The following is a 19,304-nucleotide window of genomic DNA, read 5'->3' as shown; positions in this document are numbered from 1 at the left end:
ATCATGCTATGGGGCTGTTTTTCTGCCAAGGGGACAGGACGACTGATCCGTGTTAAGGACAGAATGAATGGGGCCATGTATCGTGAGATTTTGAGCCAAAACCTCCTTCCATCAGTGAGAACTTTGAAGATGAAACGAGGCTGGGTCTTCCAACATGACAATGATCCAAAACACACCACCCGGGCAACAAAGGAGTGGCTCCGTAAGAAGCATTCGAAAGTCCTGGAGTGACCTAGCCAGTCTCCAGACCTCAACCCCATAGAAAATCTGTGGCGGGAGTTGAAAGTCCGTGTTGCTCAGCGACAGCCCCAAAACATCACTGCTCTCGAGAAGATCTGCATGGAGGAATGGGCCAAAATACCAGCTACTGTGTGTGCAAACCTGGTAAAGACCTATAGTAAACGTTTGACCTCTGTTATTGCCAACAAAGGTTATGTTACAAAGTATTGAGTTGTATTTTTGTTATTGACCAAATACTTATTTTCCACCCTGATTTACGAATAAATTCTTTACAAATCCTACCATGTGGATTCATGGTTTTTTTTTTTCACATTCTGTCTCTCACAGTTGAAGTGTACCTCTGGTGCAAACTACTGACCTCTGTCATCATTTTAGGTGGGGGAACTTGCACAATCGGTGGCTGACTAAATACTTTTTTGCCCCTCTGTAATTTGCTGTAGCAGAGGTATTACAATTATTTCTGGACTAGGAAAAATAACAATTAGAAAACATCTATGTAAAGGTTCTTACCGTATAGTTTACAAAACAACAAGTACATGTGCATTGTATTAATTTGTAAATTTTTTGTGTATTTTTGATTTAGGGTCAATTGATTTTGGGTCAATTTCTGTTTTAGGAAATCTATTGTCTGGCTGAAGTTCCAATGAGGCACATGCAAAAGAATATACAAACACAAACACATAGAAACACATTTCAAGTCGTATTACAACAAACAGCATATAACTGTCACCAATAATAATAAAAAAGGGTCAGTTTTTTAAAAGGAACAAACAAGACACAGAGGTTAAACCTTTTTGAAAACACTGACAACCTTTTTCTATATATGAAACAACACCATGTAGTTCACAAAGTTGTTGTTATGTGGAGAAAAAAAGGATTAACAACTATGAAATTGATATCCCAGAATATTCTGTGCATATTTTGCATATTTCGGCCCCAAAGTGTAGCCTTGATTTGTTTTTTTGTATTTTTGGAGGGGCGGTGATGTGAGCTGTTTTTGTTTATTTTTTCCCTCTGGGAAAAACTGCAATCATCTGGGGGTTATCACTTTATTTTTCCATCATAAGGTCAAGGTATTAGTTTGTTCAGTGCTTTGATTTATACCTAAATGTTTGGAAAACCCATGACACACCCATCAGCCACAGCTGCACTTTCTATTTAGCCAGTGCTTGTATGCTACAGGATCCTTTGATGTGTATGCTGGCAAACATAAAAGCAGGCTGCAAAAGTAAAACTCAAAAGTAAGACTTTTGCAATGAGTGATTCTACTTCTGTGATCTTCACCCTTTACCATTACTGCTTTTTTCTATTATGAATATCATTGATATCTCCAGGTAGGTTACATCAGTGCATAGAAGGTTCTGTTATAAATGAATTAAAAGCATGGGCTCTCTTGGTAGTTGCTGAAAATAACATCTTGTGCATCAAATGGTTAACTGCTGCTAATTCACTGACACCACCGTATATATTAAATCAGAATAGGTGGTGTTGTATAAATTAGTGCTATAAGTTGTAAATCACTTGCACTACATGCACAACGTATTATCTAAGAGCGGGTGATTAAAGTGTTTCTCTGACTTTACAACATACAACAAACAAGTTTAACATAGCAGGGCTTTTTCAGTATAAGCTGGCTTGACAAAACCTAAAACTCCAGTTAGAGATGCATAATGCGTTATTACAACACTGGTTATCAGCTTTCCTTATTAAACCAGTCTTTGTGCTTCGGGATCTGTGCACGGTATTATGCAGAGTGCTCTCTGCCATTTATTTCTTCAGCATCACAGCTTCAAATTAGAGCTAAAACTTTGACCTTGATGTATTCAAACATTAGTGTGTTACCTGAGTACTGCCCCATGGCCTGAAATATCAAGATCAGGAAATCACATTAGGTTTTATTTATGGGGGGATCAAAGTGTTTTAATGTTACTGGGGTTTTTTTATGTTGCTGGGCTTTTTTTATGGTTTTTATTTTACTGTTCACCTCCTCACTGATAAGTAGCCTATAAACAGATTCCCCCCCCCCTTTTTTTTGTGTCCCTTTTTTGTGTAGATAAAATTCTCATTCAGCAGGTTGCAAGTATAACACTTATTCCATATCAGCAATGAGTCTGCATATCACCAGGAAAAGAATGAAAATTGAAATGAAAAAGAATTTAGCTGAAAAGCTTGTTCTGCAAAAGCCAAATCACACAAGAGAAGTAAATTTTAATGATGCAAGAGATTCTTCCTATACAGCTGTCAATACAACTTAGATTTTAGAGAAATACATGATCCTTGCACTATTTCTAACATCAAAGCTAGGTTTCTCCTCAGATGAATCCATCCGAAAGGAAGGTTACATCATAGCTGTTGTTGTGGTCAAAGTATTTCTACAAGGCGTTGTTTTTGAGAAAATACTTTTAGGAGTTACATAAGCTAAATGTTTAGAAAAACTGAATCAGTGAGGTACACCACCCATTAAATTCATTTCAGTGATTGGTGAAATAAAAACATATATGTACAAACATACAGTATAAATAATTTACATCAGTATCTTTTGTAAAGTCTTGCCTCCCCCCCTCTTCTTCCATCCATCGTATTTTCTTTTTTGATTTAACAATCTCATGTTAAAGGTATGAAACACAATAATCCATGAGAAAATGTGTCTGAAATTAAATCAGAGCATTTAATGAGTGAGAATTTAACCTCACATGACGATGATGGTGACCACATTCTCCAACTCAATGCCATAATTTCCTCTGGGAAAATGTAATCAAGATGTGGCAATGTATGAATTTATGACAAAGTGAAAGAAGGTGTGTTTATCTGCAGCTTAATCAGTATGCCGTCTCTTTAATGATGTTAGTGGAAAGAGTGTGGCTACTGGAGATGCTAATGGAGTGGCGGTTGAGGGGGTATGGTTGATTCCTGTTTGTGTGACGGCAGGGCATGCAGAAGTACCGCAACGTGGAGAAGAAGATCTGACGGTAGGTGGCTGATACCAGGTTGTACAAGACAGGGTTTATGGCCGAGCTGACGTAGAACAGGACATTGGTCAGCATGTAGAAATAGTGGTAGAAGTCATATAACTCACTGGAAGAAAACACAAGGGAGAAGTATAAGGAAATAGTTATATGTCCAATGTTTAAGTCTAAACATAAATATATTACTTTTAATGCTTTGCATAAAAAAGATACACAGGTGCAGTGTGACTTGTACAGCAAAGTTAGTGCATTTGAACAGCCTCCGGAGCACCACATGGTGTCGAGACTCATCCAAAACCGGAAAAAAAAAATAATCTCAACTACATGTGGTACTTGTACTGCCGAAAAACAATAAAATCAATTAAAAAAAACATGGCAGTTTCAAAATACTAACTTTAATAACTGACATTCAAAATGCAATATCGACATAAAGATAGACTAGTAATGTTGCAGTCTTCATTATTTATTTTTTGCCTGACCCGTTTGGTTCTTTAGCCTTCAGAATTGATGTCTTAAGGCCAACAAAGATACCAAACGGATTTACTTTATCAAGTGGACCACCGGGGCCTTGCCTTGATTGACCTTTGTTGTTATTATTCATTTTATTTTATTTTATTTTATTTTCAGTTGTTACAGACGGGACAGACATGGCTAGGGGATAGGAAAACAATGGGGAGGGGGGGGGGGGGGGCTCCCCTGTGTGGGTGTGTGTGGTATAGTGGGAAGAGAAGAGGAAGGCAGTCGGGGATGGCAGTCGGGGATGGGAGGAAAGGAAGGGAAGGGAAAGCAGCCCCTCCCTGGGGCCAGCTCCCCCACTGACCCCAATAGGCACCCCCACCATCTGGAACCCACCAAGGCCATCCAGACCGGGGCCCACGGCAGCAGCACCGCCAAGCTCCACAGACCCGGAGCAGCCCACCTGACCCCACCGCAGAGGAAACTGTATCCACCCCATCCCACATAGCAAGAAAGTCTGGCCCAGATCTGGTATCAAGCCGGCACTGCTGGCTGACTTCTGGCATGATAAGACGTATGTCATCCAAATATGGGCCAGGCCTGGCATAGATGGCACTGTCTATGTGATGGCATGCCATATCTGGCTCTATTGTGGTTTGGATTATGTGGTCCAGGCCCATAGAAAACAGATCTGGCCCAGATCTGGCATCAAGCTGGCACTCATGCCCAGCCAGCGGGTGGCTGTAGCTCAGGAGCTAAAGCACGTCACCTACTGATCGGAAGGTTAGTAGTTCGATCACTGGCTCCTCCAGTCTGCAAGTCAAGAGTCTGAATGTGTAACAATGTACACATAACCTCAGCGACACACCAACGAGGACCCAAGGCCCAGCTAGAGCCCCAGCATGGAGGCGGAGCACCCTGAGAACCCCAAGCCCCCACCTTACACCAGCCCTGCTGCATGCAGCCATGAGGAAAATGCCATCTAAGAGCCTCCAGAGCCCAGTTGCAGCAGATGGCCGCCCCTCCCTGAGCCTGGTTCTGCCGGAGGTTTCTTCCTGTTAAAAGGGAGGTTTTCCTTCCCACTGTCGCCAAAGTGCTTGCTCATAGGGGGTCATATGATTGTTGGGTTTTTCTCTGTATCTATTATCGTCCGATCTACTGTACAATATAAAGCGCCTTGAGGTGACTGTTTGGCGCTAGTAAAGTAAAAACCATGAGGTTTATATTTATTAGGTATGTGTGTTGTTGAATGAATGCCAAATGCTATCATTTTTCTGTTGAGTAAATTTACCTTACCTACAGGTATGAAGAAAGTTACCTTACCTCACCTTACCTTACCTTACCATGTGGACTGTATTCATTTCTTTAGTGACATCATCCAATTTGCCCAACAAGCACACTAAAGGGGAGGTTGGAATTTTACATTTCAGACACTTTGATAAGTCTTCACATATCCTGCGCCAAAACATCTGAACTGGTGGACAGAACCAAAGAGTGTGGATGTAATTGTCCGTGGATGTGTATTGCCTTGACAATGTTGCAGTCTTAAATACAATCTTTAGAACCTGATTACCCGCTGATTTACTGGGAATTTTATGTTTTTGGTCTCTTACTCTTAATATCTTTAACTTGCAGACTTCAATTCATTAATTGTACTTACAGTGAAATTGTGATTTAAACAAATGACATAACAGAAAACGAGTAGTTTTGCAGTAAACAGTGCTAACTACTTTTCCTGAAAGTAGACTTAAATTCACCTCACCCCCCGCTATGTGCCAATTGTGAGGTGGGAACCTGTGACCACCAGGACTGTTAGGAGGTGGTCAGAGGAGGCAATAGCGGAACTACAGGGCTGTTTCGAGGTGACCGACTGGGAAACACTCTGCGAGCCTCACGCCGAGGACATCAATGGGCTTACTGAGTGTATCACAGACTACATAACTTTCTGCACCGACTCCATTGTTCCAGCTCAGACTGTTCATTGTTACCCAAATAACAAGCCGTGGGTGACTAAGGACATCAAAGCCCTCCTCAACAACAAGAAGAGGGTTTTCAGAGGGGGCAACAAAGAGGAGGTGAGGAAGATCCAGGTGTTACTAAAGGACAAGATCAGAGAGGCTAAGGACAATTACAGGAGGAAGCTGGAGTGGAAACTCCAGCAGAACAGCATGAGAGAGGTGTGGAGGGGCATGAAGACCATCACTGGATTCAGGCCAACCAACAGCAGGGGAGCTGAGGGAGGTGAGAATAGAGCCAACGAGTTGAATCTGTTTTTCAATAGATTCGACACCACAGTGTCTGCTCCCACCCCCACAACCTCACCTGTAGTCAGCCTGGAATCCAGAGCCACACCACTGTGCCAGCCTCTCTCTTCACATGTTGCCTCCTGTGAGATTCCTGACACCCCTCCCCCACCCATCACCTTCACTCAATACCAGGTTGAGATGCAAATGAGGAGACTTCACTCAGGCAAGTCTGCTGGACCAGACGGAGTGAGTCCCCTTGTCCTCAAGACCTGTGCCCCCCAGCTGTGTGGAGTCTTTCATAAACTGTTTATGCTGAGTCGGAGTCTGCAGAGGGTCCCGGTGATGTGGAAGACATCATGCCTCGTCCCTGTACCAAAGACGCCATGTCCCAGTGGCCCCCAGGATTACAGGCCCGTGGCACTGACCTCTCACATCATGAAGACCCTGGAAAGGCTCATCCTGGACCAGCTGCGACCCATAGTAAGACCACATCTGGATCCCCTTCAGTTCGCTTATCAGCCTTGTCTCGGAACTGAGGACGCCATCATCTACCTGCTCAATCGTGTCTACACCCATCTGGACCAGCCGGCGAGCACTGTGAGGGTCATGTTTTTTGACTTTTCCAGTGCTTTCAACACCATCAGGCCGACCCTCCTGGGTGATAAGTTAGCAGCGATGCAGGTGGATGCTTCTCTGGTGTCCTGGATTGTTGATTACCTGACAGGAAGACCACAATATGTACGTCTCCCACAGTGTGTGTCTGACAAGGTGATCAGCAACACAGGGGCACCACAGGGGACTGTCCTCTCCCCCTTCCTCTTCACCCTCTACACCACAGACTTCAGCCACTGCACAGAGACCTGCCATCTTCAGAAGTTTTCTGATGACTCTGCGGTGGTTGGATGCACCAGCAGGGATGATGAGACAGAGTACCGGGCTGTGGTCGACTCCTTTGTCACGTGGTGTGAGCAGAATCATCTGCAGCTCAACGTGGCAAAGACCAAGGAACTGATCGTGGACTTCAGGAAGACCAGGAAACACTTGACCCCTGTTTCAATCCAGGGGGTCAGTGTTGACATTGTGGAGGACTATAAATACCTTGGAGTACACATTGACAATAAACTGGACTGGGCTAAAAACACCACAGCACTTTACAGGAAGGGCCAGAGTCGTCTCTATTTTTTGAGGCGACTGAGGTCCCCCTCAAGGTGGTGTCGGAGAGGCGGATGCTGTCCAAGATAAAGACATTGTTGGATAACACCTCCCACCCACTCCATGACATGCTGGTCAGTCACAGGAGCTCGTTCAGTGAGAGACTGAGATTACTGAAAAGCACCACTGAACGACACAGGAAATCATTCCTGCCTGTGGCCATCTCCCTGTACAACGCATCCACTTAACACACTGTTTGCTGCTATAACTACACATGTTTCTTTTTCAGCTATTTATTTATGAGTGACTTATGTATGTATGTATGTATATATATGTATATATTGTACTATTCTTAGTTAGTGTATTGTCTGTCTTGTCTTAATGTTGGTTTATAATGGAGCACTGTAACAAAAAATTATTTCCCCCAGGGATCAATAAAGTATTCTGATTCTGATTAAATAAAAACAGCTGCAAGGTGATGAACATTTATTTTAAACGTTATATTACAAAATTACAAAGATAATCATGACCATTAATATTTTGTAATGAAATGGTGTATTTTAAAGTTAACTAAGCTTCTTTAAATACAAAAATTACAAAAAATGGTGACATAGTAACGCAGGTTCTCTGAGTGGCGGGACTATATCACCGTACTACATATTTCATATGTATGTGTGGACTGATCTCGAACAGTATAACTCACATGGATTGTGTTTAAGACACACCACCTGTGGTGGCAGTGCAGTAATAGACACTTCTTTGGTAGACCAGACCTTAATAGGAATGTCTTTCTAAGCGACTTGTAGCTAGACTACATATTTCATATATAAGGGGACTTGAAAACGAGATTTACGAGATTCAGCTCATGTTACAGATTTACAGATTAAAGAAATAACACAATATATGCAAATCACTCAACAATAAATATCAAGGATTGAAAGAGGTGAGTAGAAATAAATATCAAGAAAACTGACAGCAACATTACCGAGTAAGAAAAGAGTGTATGCAAAAAGAATGTAACTATTGCAGTGTTTACAGTGTATGGAGGAGTTATACAGGGAGATGGCCACAGGCAGGAATGATTTCCTGTGCCGTTCAGTGGTGCTTTTTGGTAATCACAGTCTCTCACTGAATGTGCTATCCTGTGGCTAGCCAGCACGTCATGGAGTGGGCGGGAGGTACTATCCTACATTGTCTTTATCTTGGACAACATCCACCTCTCCGGGAAGGAGTCCACCACGATCCCCACAATATTACTGGCCTCTGTTGGCATCTGTGACCCTCAATCTGCTGCTCCAACATGCAACAGCATACAGGATAGCACTGGCCACAACAGAATAATATAAAATCCAGAGCATTGTCCAGATGTTGAAGGACCTCAGCCGCCTCAGAAAATGGAGAGGACTCTTGCCTTTCCTGTAAAGTGCAGTGATGTTTTTAACCCAGTCCAGTATACTCCAAAGAATTTATAGGTATTTATAGTTTGAGAGTCGCACACAGGCTACATTCACTACACTTAACTCCAAAACAACAACTGAAGGAATAGTAGAGGTTACACACTTGTACTGCTTATATACACTGCAAATCCAGCATGTCCAAATTAACACTGTCGGATTTGATTTCAACACTATTAAAGTGTCTATATGGGTCCACACCAGAGAGTGTTAATTTAACTCTTTTTGGAGAGTTGGTACGTTAACTCTGATTTAGTGTTAAACACCAAATCTGTCTGGAGTTGATAATTTAACACTTGGTGTTAAGAGTTTATATATTAACTCTCAAAGAGTATTTTAGTTTAACTACGTAAGAGTTATCTTCTAATTCATTCTAAAAAGTGGGAATTTTACTGTTCTGAACTTCTAGAAATTTCTTTTGGAAATAAACATTTACTAAAAAGACGCAATGGTTTTTGAAAAACATTTATTCTGAACTGTGCACCACAATTTCAAAACATTTTCTGAAAGATGTAACAGTATACATGTTCTCACTTTCATTAGAATTTTGTTTATCAAAAGGTCTGACATGGTAAATGCAAATAACAGCATTCTCATCACTTATTTCTTCAATACAATATGCATGTCCTTCATTCATCCCTTTGTGGAACTTCAACGCACTTCTGCTCTCCCCCATATTCCATCTTCACAAGCATATCCTGTGCGGAGATTGAATAAAAATTAGTTGACACTAATTAATGGCACAAATAATCCAGTAAACAATTGCAGCACAGTAAAAAAAAAAAAAAAGGAATCCTCTTTGAGCCATTACTTGTGTAAAGTATTTTCCCAAAAGACAAGGACACAGGCAACAGGTAATACTGAACTAAATGTGAAACCTCAACCTTTTTCATTTTTACCTAAACCGTGTGCACAAAACTCTGGAGGGATCTAAATGCTACCGTAGAATCCAGTCAGGACGTCTGCTACTGCTGTTTGCTCGTGTTTTTTTGTTTTTTTTTATGGGCGATCATTTTCAGGCTTCAAGTAGCACCATTATACCAACATTTCACATTCTAGACATTGTTTTAGGTGTATTTGACCAAAAGTTTGACTGAAAATTCACATGCAAGCTTTTTTTCAAGGCTGTGGTATTTGCCCGCAAACAATACCTTTCAGCTAGCTAAAACAGAATATTATGCTATCACCGAGCAACATGGCTAATGCCTTTCACACAGCTTTGTCTCAACTCCAAAGAGCCACAGAAGTAAAAGCTCATAATAATAATTGAAACAATCTTTGAAAAAATGACTTACCAAGCATGGCAAACAACTCAAATATGTAGAGCAAAATGTTCTGAAACGGCTTCACTTCAGCTTCGATTGGAGCCGTGCTGGGGGCGGAGTCTGTGAATTTACTCTGTTGGTGTCATAGCCCCTGTAGGAGTTCAGAGTTAAGAGGTCAAGAGTTAATGTTTCCATTGTAACACCTCCAGATTTGAAATAGAAACACTCATTTTTAACACTCGATTTTAACTACTATCATTTTACACCTCGGAGTTACATTAAAAGAATGTGACTCTGCTTAGAGTAAAATTAACTCTACTTTTGCAAGGAGACTATTAACACCAAAACATTTAACACTTTTGAATTTGCTGTGTACCCATGGCAGCAATTAGTGTGTGTGTGTGTGTGTGTGTGTGTGTGTGTGTGTGCGTGTGTGTGTGTGTGTGTGTGTATAGACACTTTTTCCTCTTAATAAATAATAATATAAAAGCTACATTTTGTATTTTTCTCTGTGTAACATAAAAAAGTAGTAAGGGGTCAAATACTTTTCACAGCACTGTGTTGCACTGAACCTATAATGCTGATTTTAATCCTTGTTGGTCCACTACCAGAAACCCTTCCAACATCATTATCAGATCAACTTTTGAGGAAATTTGTAATCTAGGCTGCCCGCCAGTCTACAGATTTATTAATGATGTCAAAGCCCCTGCACGAAAAAGGGAAGAAAAACAATTTCCTACAAACGCTAGAATGTCCAAGTGGTACAAACTTAATCTTCAGTTGGCTGGAAAAAACACAGTATTTCTGATTCCTGTCTGGATGGATAGCCACAGAGAGAGTGCTACTGCAAGTGGAAATTAATCCTAAATAAAAGGAGCATTTATATTTCATATGAAAAGCTGAATATCACACTCCTTTCACAAATATTGCACTACTGTGGTGCAACAAAAAATGCATAAATTCAGACATAATTACATATTTCAGAAAAAAAAAAACAATTCAGAAAAAAAGTTTTTAATTTACAAGAACATTTTTTTTTGCGAGGGACAACAGGGACACCATTGAACACGACCTTTTTGTTAAATATGCACTCAGGTAATTCTGTATACAACGTTTATTTAAGGAAGGTTGACATGGACTATAAGTGAGTCTCTGACAGAATTTTGAATCTCTCAGGTTTATTTTACACTAGTTTCCTGAGTTTTTGTACAAAACCAAACATATTTACCAGCTTACTCAAGAAATACTTCCCTCTGCCTTCACTCACTTCTTCTTGTTGATTTACAGTCATTTACAGACAATCTGATGTTGGCTCTCTTACATTGAATGGCTTTGATGCATGCTCTTTAATAGTGTAGCCTTTAAGTGTTTGAAAAAATGTTTAACTTAAGTTTATATTTCAAATACCAAAAATATTTTAGGTTTACGTTTCTACAAAAACCATCCCTGTTTATCATTTCAAGTGTCTTAACTTTTAATGACGTATACATATATTGTATATAGCATACGCTTTAAATGCAAACATTATAACAACTTTGCTCATTCCAGAGGAGTTTAACATCATTATATACAAAAGAACCCTGCGGTGAAGGACTTTGTTAATATAAGGCAGAATGTTGACCTGCACTTTAAGTCCATAAAATTGTGTATGAAAGCAAATTGTATCAGATTCCATTAGCAATGTTGACAAATTAAATAACACAACCCTCTGACAGACAAGTTGCAACCATAGGGCAAAAGAAATGGAAAAGTCTTAATTTCTCCCCTTCTATGACTAGTATCCTTATGGTGATGTTTTCACTAATTTTGAAAAAGCATAGAAAACATTATGGAAACAAATATGATGCTCAACCAATACATACATTTTTTTTCATTATCATTGTGCAAAAGGTTATTTTGCTAAAAAGCTGTATGCTTTTATGATTGCCTGTTCAAAGAGGCCAAGATGACATTCAAAGCTCGTTACCCAGCGTGTAAGGCTGACATCCAGCTGTGTCTTCTGTATATTCTAGTATTTCAAGTAAACACATTTTGACAGTAGATTCACTAGCTTTTGAAGACGAGCTTTCCCAGTGATACGCAACTGCAAACTGTTTCTGTTACTGTCAAGCTCTTAAAATTCTTCACACAGTCTCTGAAAAATTGATGTTTTGCTATAAATCTCATTATCCAAATATGAATGAGTGGTCCAATTTTTAGAATTCACCTAGATTAGTGGACGATGAAATGATGTTTCAGATAAAGTTTTTTGATGGGTAGAGTTCTTTGAGGCTTCGGTCGTGTTGCATAATAATGGGCTTTAAATACTCTGTCATTGGTGACTGAGTATGAGAACACAATGTTTATAAAGTTCAAGAGCAACAAAATCAAGCTCCAGAGCAAATCCTCTGGTACAAGTCACCAAATATTAAAGGTATGTTTGTGTTGACATCAGACATCTATCCCATGTCCTCCCCACACACTTTTCTTGTCCAGGTAGACATAGCTAAAAAATATATTCTATTTAAAAAGCTTTCTTTAGACAAAGACCTGAAGACCAAAATAGTTCTGGCCAGATCTGAATGAGGGTGGGGGAGGTTCAATTTGTCATGTTGCAACGAGCTTAGCTTCTGTTTTGCTAGCTTGTGCTGCGCTCAGTGGATCTGCGCTCGACAGTGCAGCCTAGGCGGAGTAGTCGAACGCAGATCCACTGAGATCTCAACACAGACAGCATCGTCAGAAGAAAAGTTGATAAAAAAATTTAAAATTTTGTATTGTTCGATACATATTCATACCGAACCGAAAGCACTGTATCGAACGGTGCACCCCTAATGTATGTATATATATATATATATATATACATATATGTATATATATATATATATATATATATATATATATATATATATATATATACTTAACACCCAGCACGCCCCTGCGGGCGGTTTATCCTTCAAGCTTGGGTCCTCTACCAGAGGCCTGGGAGCTTGAGGGTCCTGCGCAGTATCTTAGCTGTTCCCAGGATTGCGCTCTTCTGGACAGAGATCTCCGATGTTGTTCCCGGGATCTGCTGGAGCCACTCGCCTAGCTTGGGAGTCACCGCACCTAGTGCTCCGATTACCACTGGGACCACTGTTACCTTCACCCTCCACATCCTCTCGAGCTCTTCTCTGAGCCCTTGGTATTTCTCCAGCTTCTCGTGTTCCTTCTTCCTGATATTGCTGTCATTCGGAACCGCTACATCGATCACTACGGCCGTCTTCTTCTGTTTGTCTACCACCACTATGTCCGGTTGGTTAGCCACCACCATTTTGTCCGTCTGTATCTGGAAGTCCCACAGGATCTTACCTCGGTCATTCTCCACCACCCTTGGGGGCATCTCCCATTTTGACCTTGGGACTTCCAGGTTATACTCGGCACAGATGTTCCTGTACACTATGCCACTTGGTTATGGCGTTCCATGTATGCCTTGCCTGCTAACATCTTGCACCCTGCTGTTATGTGCTGGATTGTCTCTGGGGCATCTTTACACAGCCTGCACCTGGGGTCTTGCCTGGTGTGATAGACCCCAGCCTCTATGGATCTTGTACTCAGAGCTTGTTCTTGTGCTGCCATGATTAGTGCCTCTGTGCTGTCTTTCAGTCCAGCTTTGTCCAGCCACTGGTAGGATTTCTGGATATCAGCCACCTCCTCTATCTGCCAGTGGTACATACCATGCAGGGCCCTGTCCTTCCATGATGGTTCCTCATCTTCCTCCTCTTTCTTGGGTTTCTGCTGCCTGAGGTATTTACTGAGCACTCGGTCAGTTGGGGCCATCTTCCCAATGTATTCTTGGATGTTCGTTGTCTCATCCTGGACTGTGGTGCTGACACTCACCAGTCCCCGGCCCCCTTCCTTCCGCTTAGCGTATAGCCTCAGGGTGCTGGACTTGGGGTGAAACTCTCCATGCATGGTAAGGAGCTTTCTTGTCTTTATGTCAGTGGCTTCTATCTCCTCCTTTGGCCAGCCTATTACCCCAGCAGGGTACCTGATCACGGGCAGGGCGTAAGTGTTGATGGCCCGGATCTTGTTCTTACCGTTCAGCTGACTCCTCAGGACTTGCCTGACCCTCTGCAGGTACTTGGTGGTTGCAGCCTTTCTAGCGGCCTCTTCATGGTTCCCATTCGCCTGCGGGATCGATATTGAACCGTTCGATACAGTGCTTTTGGTTCAGTACGCATATGTATCAAACAATACAAAATTTGTCATTTATTTTATCAACTTTCCTTCTGACGATGCTGTCTGTGTTGAGCGCTCACTGAATCTGCATTCGACTACTCCGCCTAGGCTGCACTGTCGAGCGCAGATCCACTGAGCGCTCAACACAGACAGCATCGTCATAAGGAAGAGCGCAGGGCAAGCTAGCGAGACAGAAGTGAAGCTCTCCTTGCAACATGGCAAATTGAACCTCCCCCACCCTCATTCAGATCTGGCATTTGGAATTATTTTGGTTTTCAAGTGACGTATGACCCTGAAGGTAAGCGCGTCATGGACTAAAGTAAAACAGTATGTTGGATGTGCCACGCAATGCTCAATTACATGGGTGGGAACTAGTGTGTTAGCGCAGTTAGCTCGTTAATGTGTTGGCCGTCTAGCCCCATGCACGAGGCGATCAGGGGTAGCTCATTAACGGAGATTTGCCGTGTTGTGGCGTTAAGGTCATTTCAACGAGATTAACGCTGACATCACTAGTGGGAACACAACAAATATGACTGCACATTTACGCCGACATCATCCTAGTGCAAAGACAAGTGGAAGCAGACAAAAACAACAAGCATGCATGCTACAAACTTTACCCGAGTCATTTAGACAGCCGTTAGCACATGATTCTCCTTATGGGGACCTGATATGTTTAATATCCTGCTGAGAATATAGCCCAGAAGAAGCGTATAGTATAGCTTTTATTTTGGAAAGAGCCATTTCTCTGTAATAAACTCTCTTGTCCAAAGATGAGGGATTCTTCAATCAGATACAGGGCTCGCAATATCGCTAGCCCGACGTCCTGGGGCTAGCGATTTTTCCAGTCGGGCTACCAAAATCTATCTCTGCCCTGCCCGTCGGGCTATTGTAGGAAGGAAAAATATATGTCAATGCTTTTGCATTCTTTCGGAAATGTAGCTGGGTAATTATGCCATTGGCATCGGTGAGCCACTGTCAATATGTGACATGTGACATATTGAAATCGCGTTTGAATTTGCGCTTGTTTTTTTGCTTTCACTTTGCAATCGCGCGAACTGTGTATAGAGAGCGACAGTACTGATTGGTGAGTGATGATAATTTGTGCACCAATTCCTCTGACATCGTCTTATTAATCGTTAGCTTACTACGCAAACATGACAAGTGAAATCTCCCGCAGCAAGCTTAAACATGTGAGAGGTTGATCGCGCAGAGAATCGCTGAGCTTATGTGAGTGCGTGTGTAAAAGCAGCAGGATATATATTTTAGTTCTGCTGAGCCAAATAAGACAGGTCAGGGTGAAGAAGTGACAGCCAAAGAAAAGCTTACCACAAAACGGAGAAGTTATGACAAATCAGACTATAAGGCAAAAAGAAAGTGCAGCTTTATGGTTTCATGGACAAAATAATTTCTGTGGCTGCGATATGATGAGCTATATAACCAGGGGTGCACATAAGTGGTCCGCAGGTGCGCATTCGCTGTCAAAATAAAATATCGAACCGTGACACCAAAGTATCGAACCGAACTGTGAATTTTGTGTATCGTTGCACCCCTAATATATATCTATATATATATCTATATCTATATCTATATATATATCTATATCTATATATATATATATATATATATATATATATATATATATATATATATATATATATATATATATATGTGTATGTATGTATGTATGTATGTATGTATGTATGTATATATATATATATATATATATATATATATATATATATATATATATTCAAATAATTTGTGTACACAAGCAATAGACATATGCTTTCAACTGTGTAATTTAAGTGATCTAGGTAGCTCTGTTTTGGAAGTTCAGTTAATGTTAGCAATTTCTTTGGGAGTTTATATGTGCTTTGTGTCTGGGGCCCCCGTATATAAATAAAACCATGTTTTTTTTTACATTAGTAATTCCTATTGTGCATAATTTTATATTGTTTTTGATAATAAATTAATTAAAGCAACAAAACAACCTGAAAAGCCGGTTGGGAGCTGAAAGACCTGGCTCTTTTTAGTGAGCCGAGCCGGCTCTTTTTAGAGAACCGGCTCTTTTGGTTCAGCTCACTAAAAAGAGCTTGAATTCCCATCACTACTCTCCATAATACCTCCCCTGGAGGCATAGCGCAGGCACACCAAACAGATCACACCACTCTAGTGTTGACACTTATTTTAACCTTCATTTTATGTTCATTTCATGTTAAACAATTTTGTGTTCTCAGTCAAAAATGGCCATTACATTAAGACTCATGATACAAACTATAAATATATATTATCATTAGTTGTTGTGTTAGATTTTTTTCTTCAACCTAAAGCCTTGTTCTTCTTCTATTTGTTATTTATGGCCTGTAAGTTTCATTGATCTGAGGTTATATGCCTTGAATTAGAATTCTAAAAAACATCATATCTGGAATATTTTGTCTCTAGGAAATAATCAGATGAAACATAATAGAAAGTTACCAAGAACATTTGATTTCAATCCATTTAAAAATGTTTATACAGTCAAATAAAGTAACACCTGTTGTCTTCCCAGTCAAAAGTGACTGGGAACATTTTATTAATGAACAAAAGAAATTATCACAAAATTACATTTGTGTCAGAGACAGCTCACGTTATCTTATGCTTGGCTCTTTTCAGGAACACCATCTGCAGGTTTATCCATATAAACCTGCGTGTTCCAGGCATAACATTCTGGTATCATGGTTGCCCATATCTTTATGTCATATTTAAACTGGTTGCTTGGCATATACTATTTGAAAGGAGAGTGCTTCCTACAAACAGAGAAATGGTCATTAACTGTGACGTTTCGACTTTGGATATATATGAGTGGCTGGCGCTCCACACACTTCTCCCAGACTTCTCTGATCACTGCCATTTGTCTTGTTGACGGCGACCTGGTCGTGTATCATGATTGTCAAAGCGAATCACCCATAACAACATGTTAAACTTCTTGAATGACATGGTGGCCTGAAAAATTGTCTGACCATACTCTACATCCCATAAACTGCTGGTAGAATCCATTCTGGATCTGTGCACACCACTCAAAATCAAAAGACTCATGTATGCTTTCACATCATTCTGGATTATTTCCTTTCAAATGTCTTTGTAAGTTTGTTTTTTCCCTTCCAGGTTGGTTACGTTTACCACTGTGGTTTTGATGGACTGTCATAAACAACTCAAAGCAGGATTTGTCATCAGTCCAGGATGCGGCATATTTTCTAGGTCCTGAGACATTTTCAGCTGAAAGCCTAACTTGATTCTCAGGTGGGGATCATTTCCAATTCTTTGATTTAATTGTGACCATTATCACTGAATTCCTCCTCATCAGTCATTTCTTGGTCTGTGCCATCTTCCGCTCCTGACACTTCCTCCTCTAATCCATCCTCACTGTGAGTTTCCTGGTCTCTGTTTTCCTCATTAGTGTGTTGATCAAATATGTAATCAAGAGCCTCACTTAGGATCTATCGACATGCCACGATGCCATCACACAGTTGTGAGCAAGGCATCAAAAAAGCATTAAACACTACAGCTAGAAAAAAAGTTCAACGCTACTGAAACAATGTAGCCACTAAATCGGCCAAATTTGACCAAAACACAACATAACATTTAAAGATTACATTTTTATTTTAAAGTATGAGTAAAGAGTTCATTTCACTTTTTTAAACATGCATTACATGACTTACCATTTGATTTAATTTCTTACAAAAAGAAATACAGTGAACAATATTGATATACATATTTTTTGATGTCATGACCACATCGTTCAGTAACAAAGACAACTGAATATGATTGGAAACCTGGAAATGAAACAGAAAGGCAAGACATATGTTTTGTTTGCATGTTGGGGAGAGGGCATGGATGTGGCCAGGGGGTTATTCCCTGCAATATTCTGAGCAGACAGACACTTCATTTCCTGCAGTCTGGTGATTATTTTATACACCAGTGCACATTCATTTCTTGGCGTAGTTTTATTTATTTATGCAAAGGAAAATACAAAATTAAGCAATAATGCAATTATCTTAAATCAGTTAAGCAATAATCGTAAAGCTCTTAGGCTATATGTGTTGTTTTCAGAGGTTCATTGTCCCTTAGAGCTTCCTGCTGAATCAACACATAAGCATGATTTACTATACTCTTCTCTTTTTTTTCTTTTTGTTGCCTCACAGCATGAAGGATCTAGGTTTCCTTGTGGAACTTGCATGTGCTCCCTGTCCAATCCAAAGTCATGCATATTATATTGATTAGTGATTCTAAATTGTCTACAGATGTATGTCTATAGATAGATGGATGTAGATGTAGTTGCTTTTTAGCTCAAAGTGAACCATGAGTGTTAAAAAGAAAAACTGCCATTTTTTGGGTTAGGGAACTGGGAGATCTACAGGTTAATATAGACAGGGATACAGTGTGGTCTAATCTGAGTTTGACTTCTAGGAACCTGGCGCATCAACTAATTCATTTCAAAACCATACACAGAACATATACAGTGGGGCAAAAAAGTATTTAGTCAGCCACCGATTGTGCAAGTTCCCCCACCTAAAATGATGACAGAGGTCAGTAATTTGCACCAGAGGTACACTTCAACTGTGAGAGACAGAATGTGAAAAAAAAAAAACCATGAATCCACATGGTAGGATTTGTAAAGAATTTATTCGTAAATCAGGGTGGAAAATAAGTATTTGGTCAATAACAAAAATACAACTCAATACTTTGTAACATAACCTTTGTTGGCAATAACAGAGGTCAAACGTTTACTATAGGTCTTTACCAGGTTTGCACACACAGTAGCTGGTATTTTGGCCCATTCCTCCATGCAGATCTTCTCGAGAGCAGTGATGTTTTGGGGCTGTGCAACACGGACTTTCAACTCCCGCCACAGATTTTCTATGGGGTTGAGGTCTGGAGACTGGCTAGGTCACTCCAGGACTTTCGAATGCTTCTTACGGAGCCACTCCTTTGTTGCCCGGGCGGTGTGTTTTGGATCATTGTCATGTTGGAAGACCCAGCCTCGTTTCATCTTTAAAGTTCTCACTGATGGAAGGAGGTTTTGGCTCAAAATCTCACGATACATGGCCCCATTCATTCTGTCCTTAACACGGATCAGTCGTCCTGTCCCCTTGGCAGAAAAACAGCCCCATAGCATGATGTTTCCACCCCCATGCTTCACAGTAGGTATGGTGTTCTTGGGATGCAACTCAGTATTCTTCTTCCTCCAAACACGACGAGTTGAGTTTATACCAAAAAGTTCTACTTTGGTTTCATCTGACCATCTGACATTCTCCCAATCCTCTGCTGTATCATCCATGTGCTCTCTGG

General features: G+C 40.6%; 1 protein-coding gene across 1 annotated transcript in view; it reads right to left on the bottom strand.

The window, feature by feature from the left end:
• Positions 1–661: 661 nt before the first annotated feature.
• The window catches only part of ntsr1 (neurotensin receptor 1 (high affinity)), a 91,671-nt gene continuing 73,028 nt past the window's right edge, over positions 662–19,304 (bottom strand). The window contains exon 4 of the mRNA XM_026154669.1: positions 662–3,315. Within this exon, the coding sequence (XP_026010454.1) occupies positions 3,060–3,315 (256 nt within the window). The 3' untranslated portion in view covers positions 662–3,059. The remainder of the gene's footprint in view (positions 3,316–19,304) is intronic.

Source organism: Astatotilapia calliptera, chromosome 20 (assembly GCF_900246225.1).
Source record: "Astatotilapia calliptera chromosome 20, fAstCal1.2, whole genome shotgun sequence".
Taxonomy (NCBI): domain Eukaryota; kingdom Metazoa; phylum Chordata; class Actinopteri; order Cichliformes; family Cichlidae; genus Astatotilapia; species Astatotilapia calliptera.
Note: the sequence above shows the minus strand (reverse complement) of the source record. Positions and strands in the feature narration are given on the sequence as shown.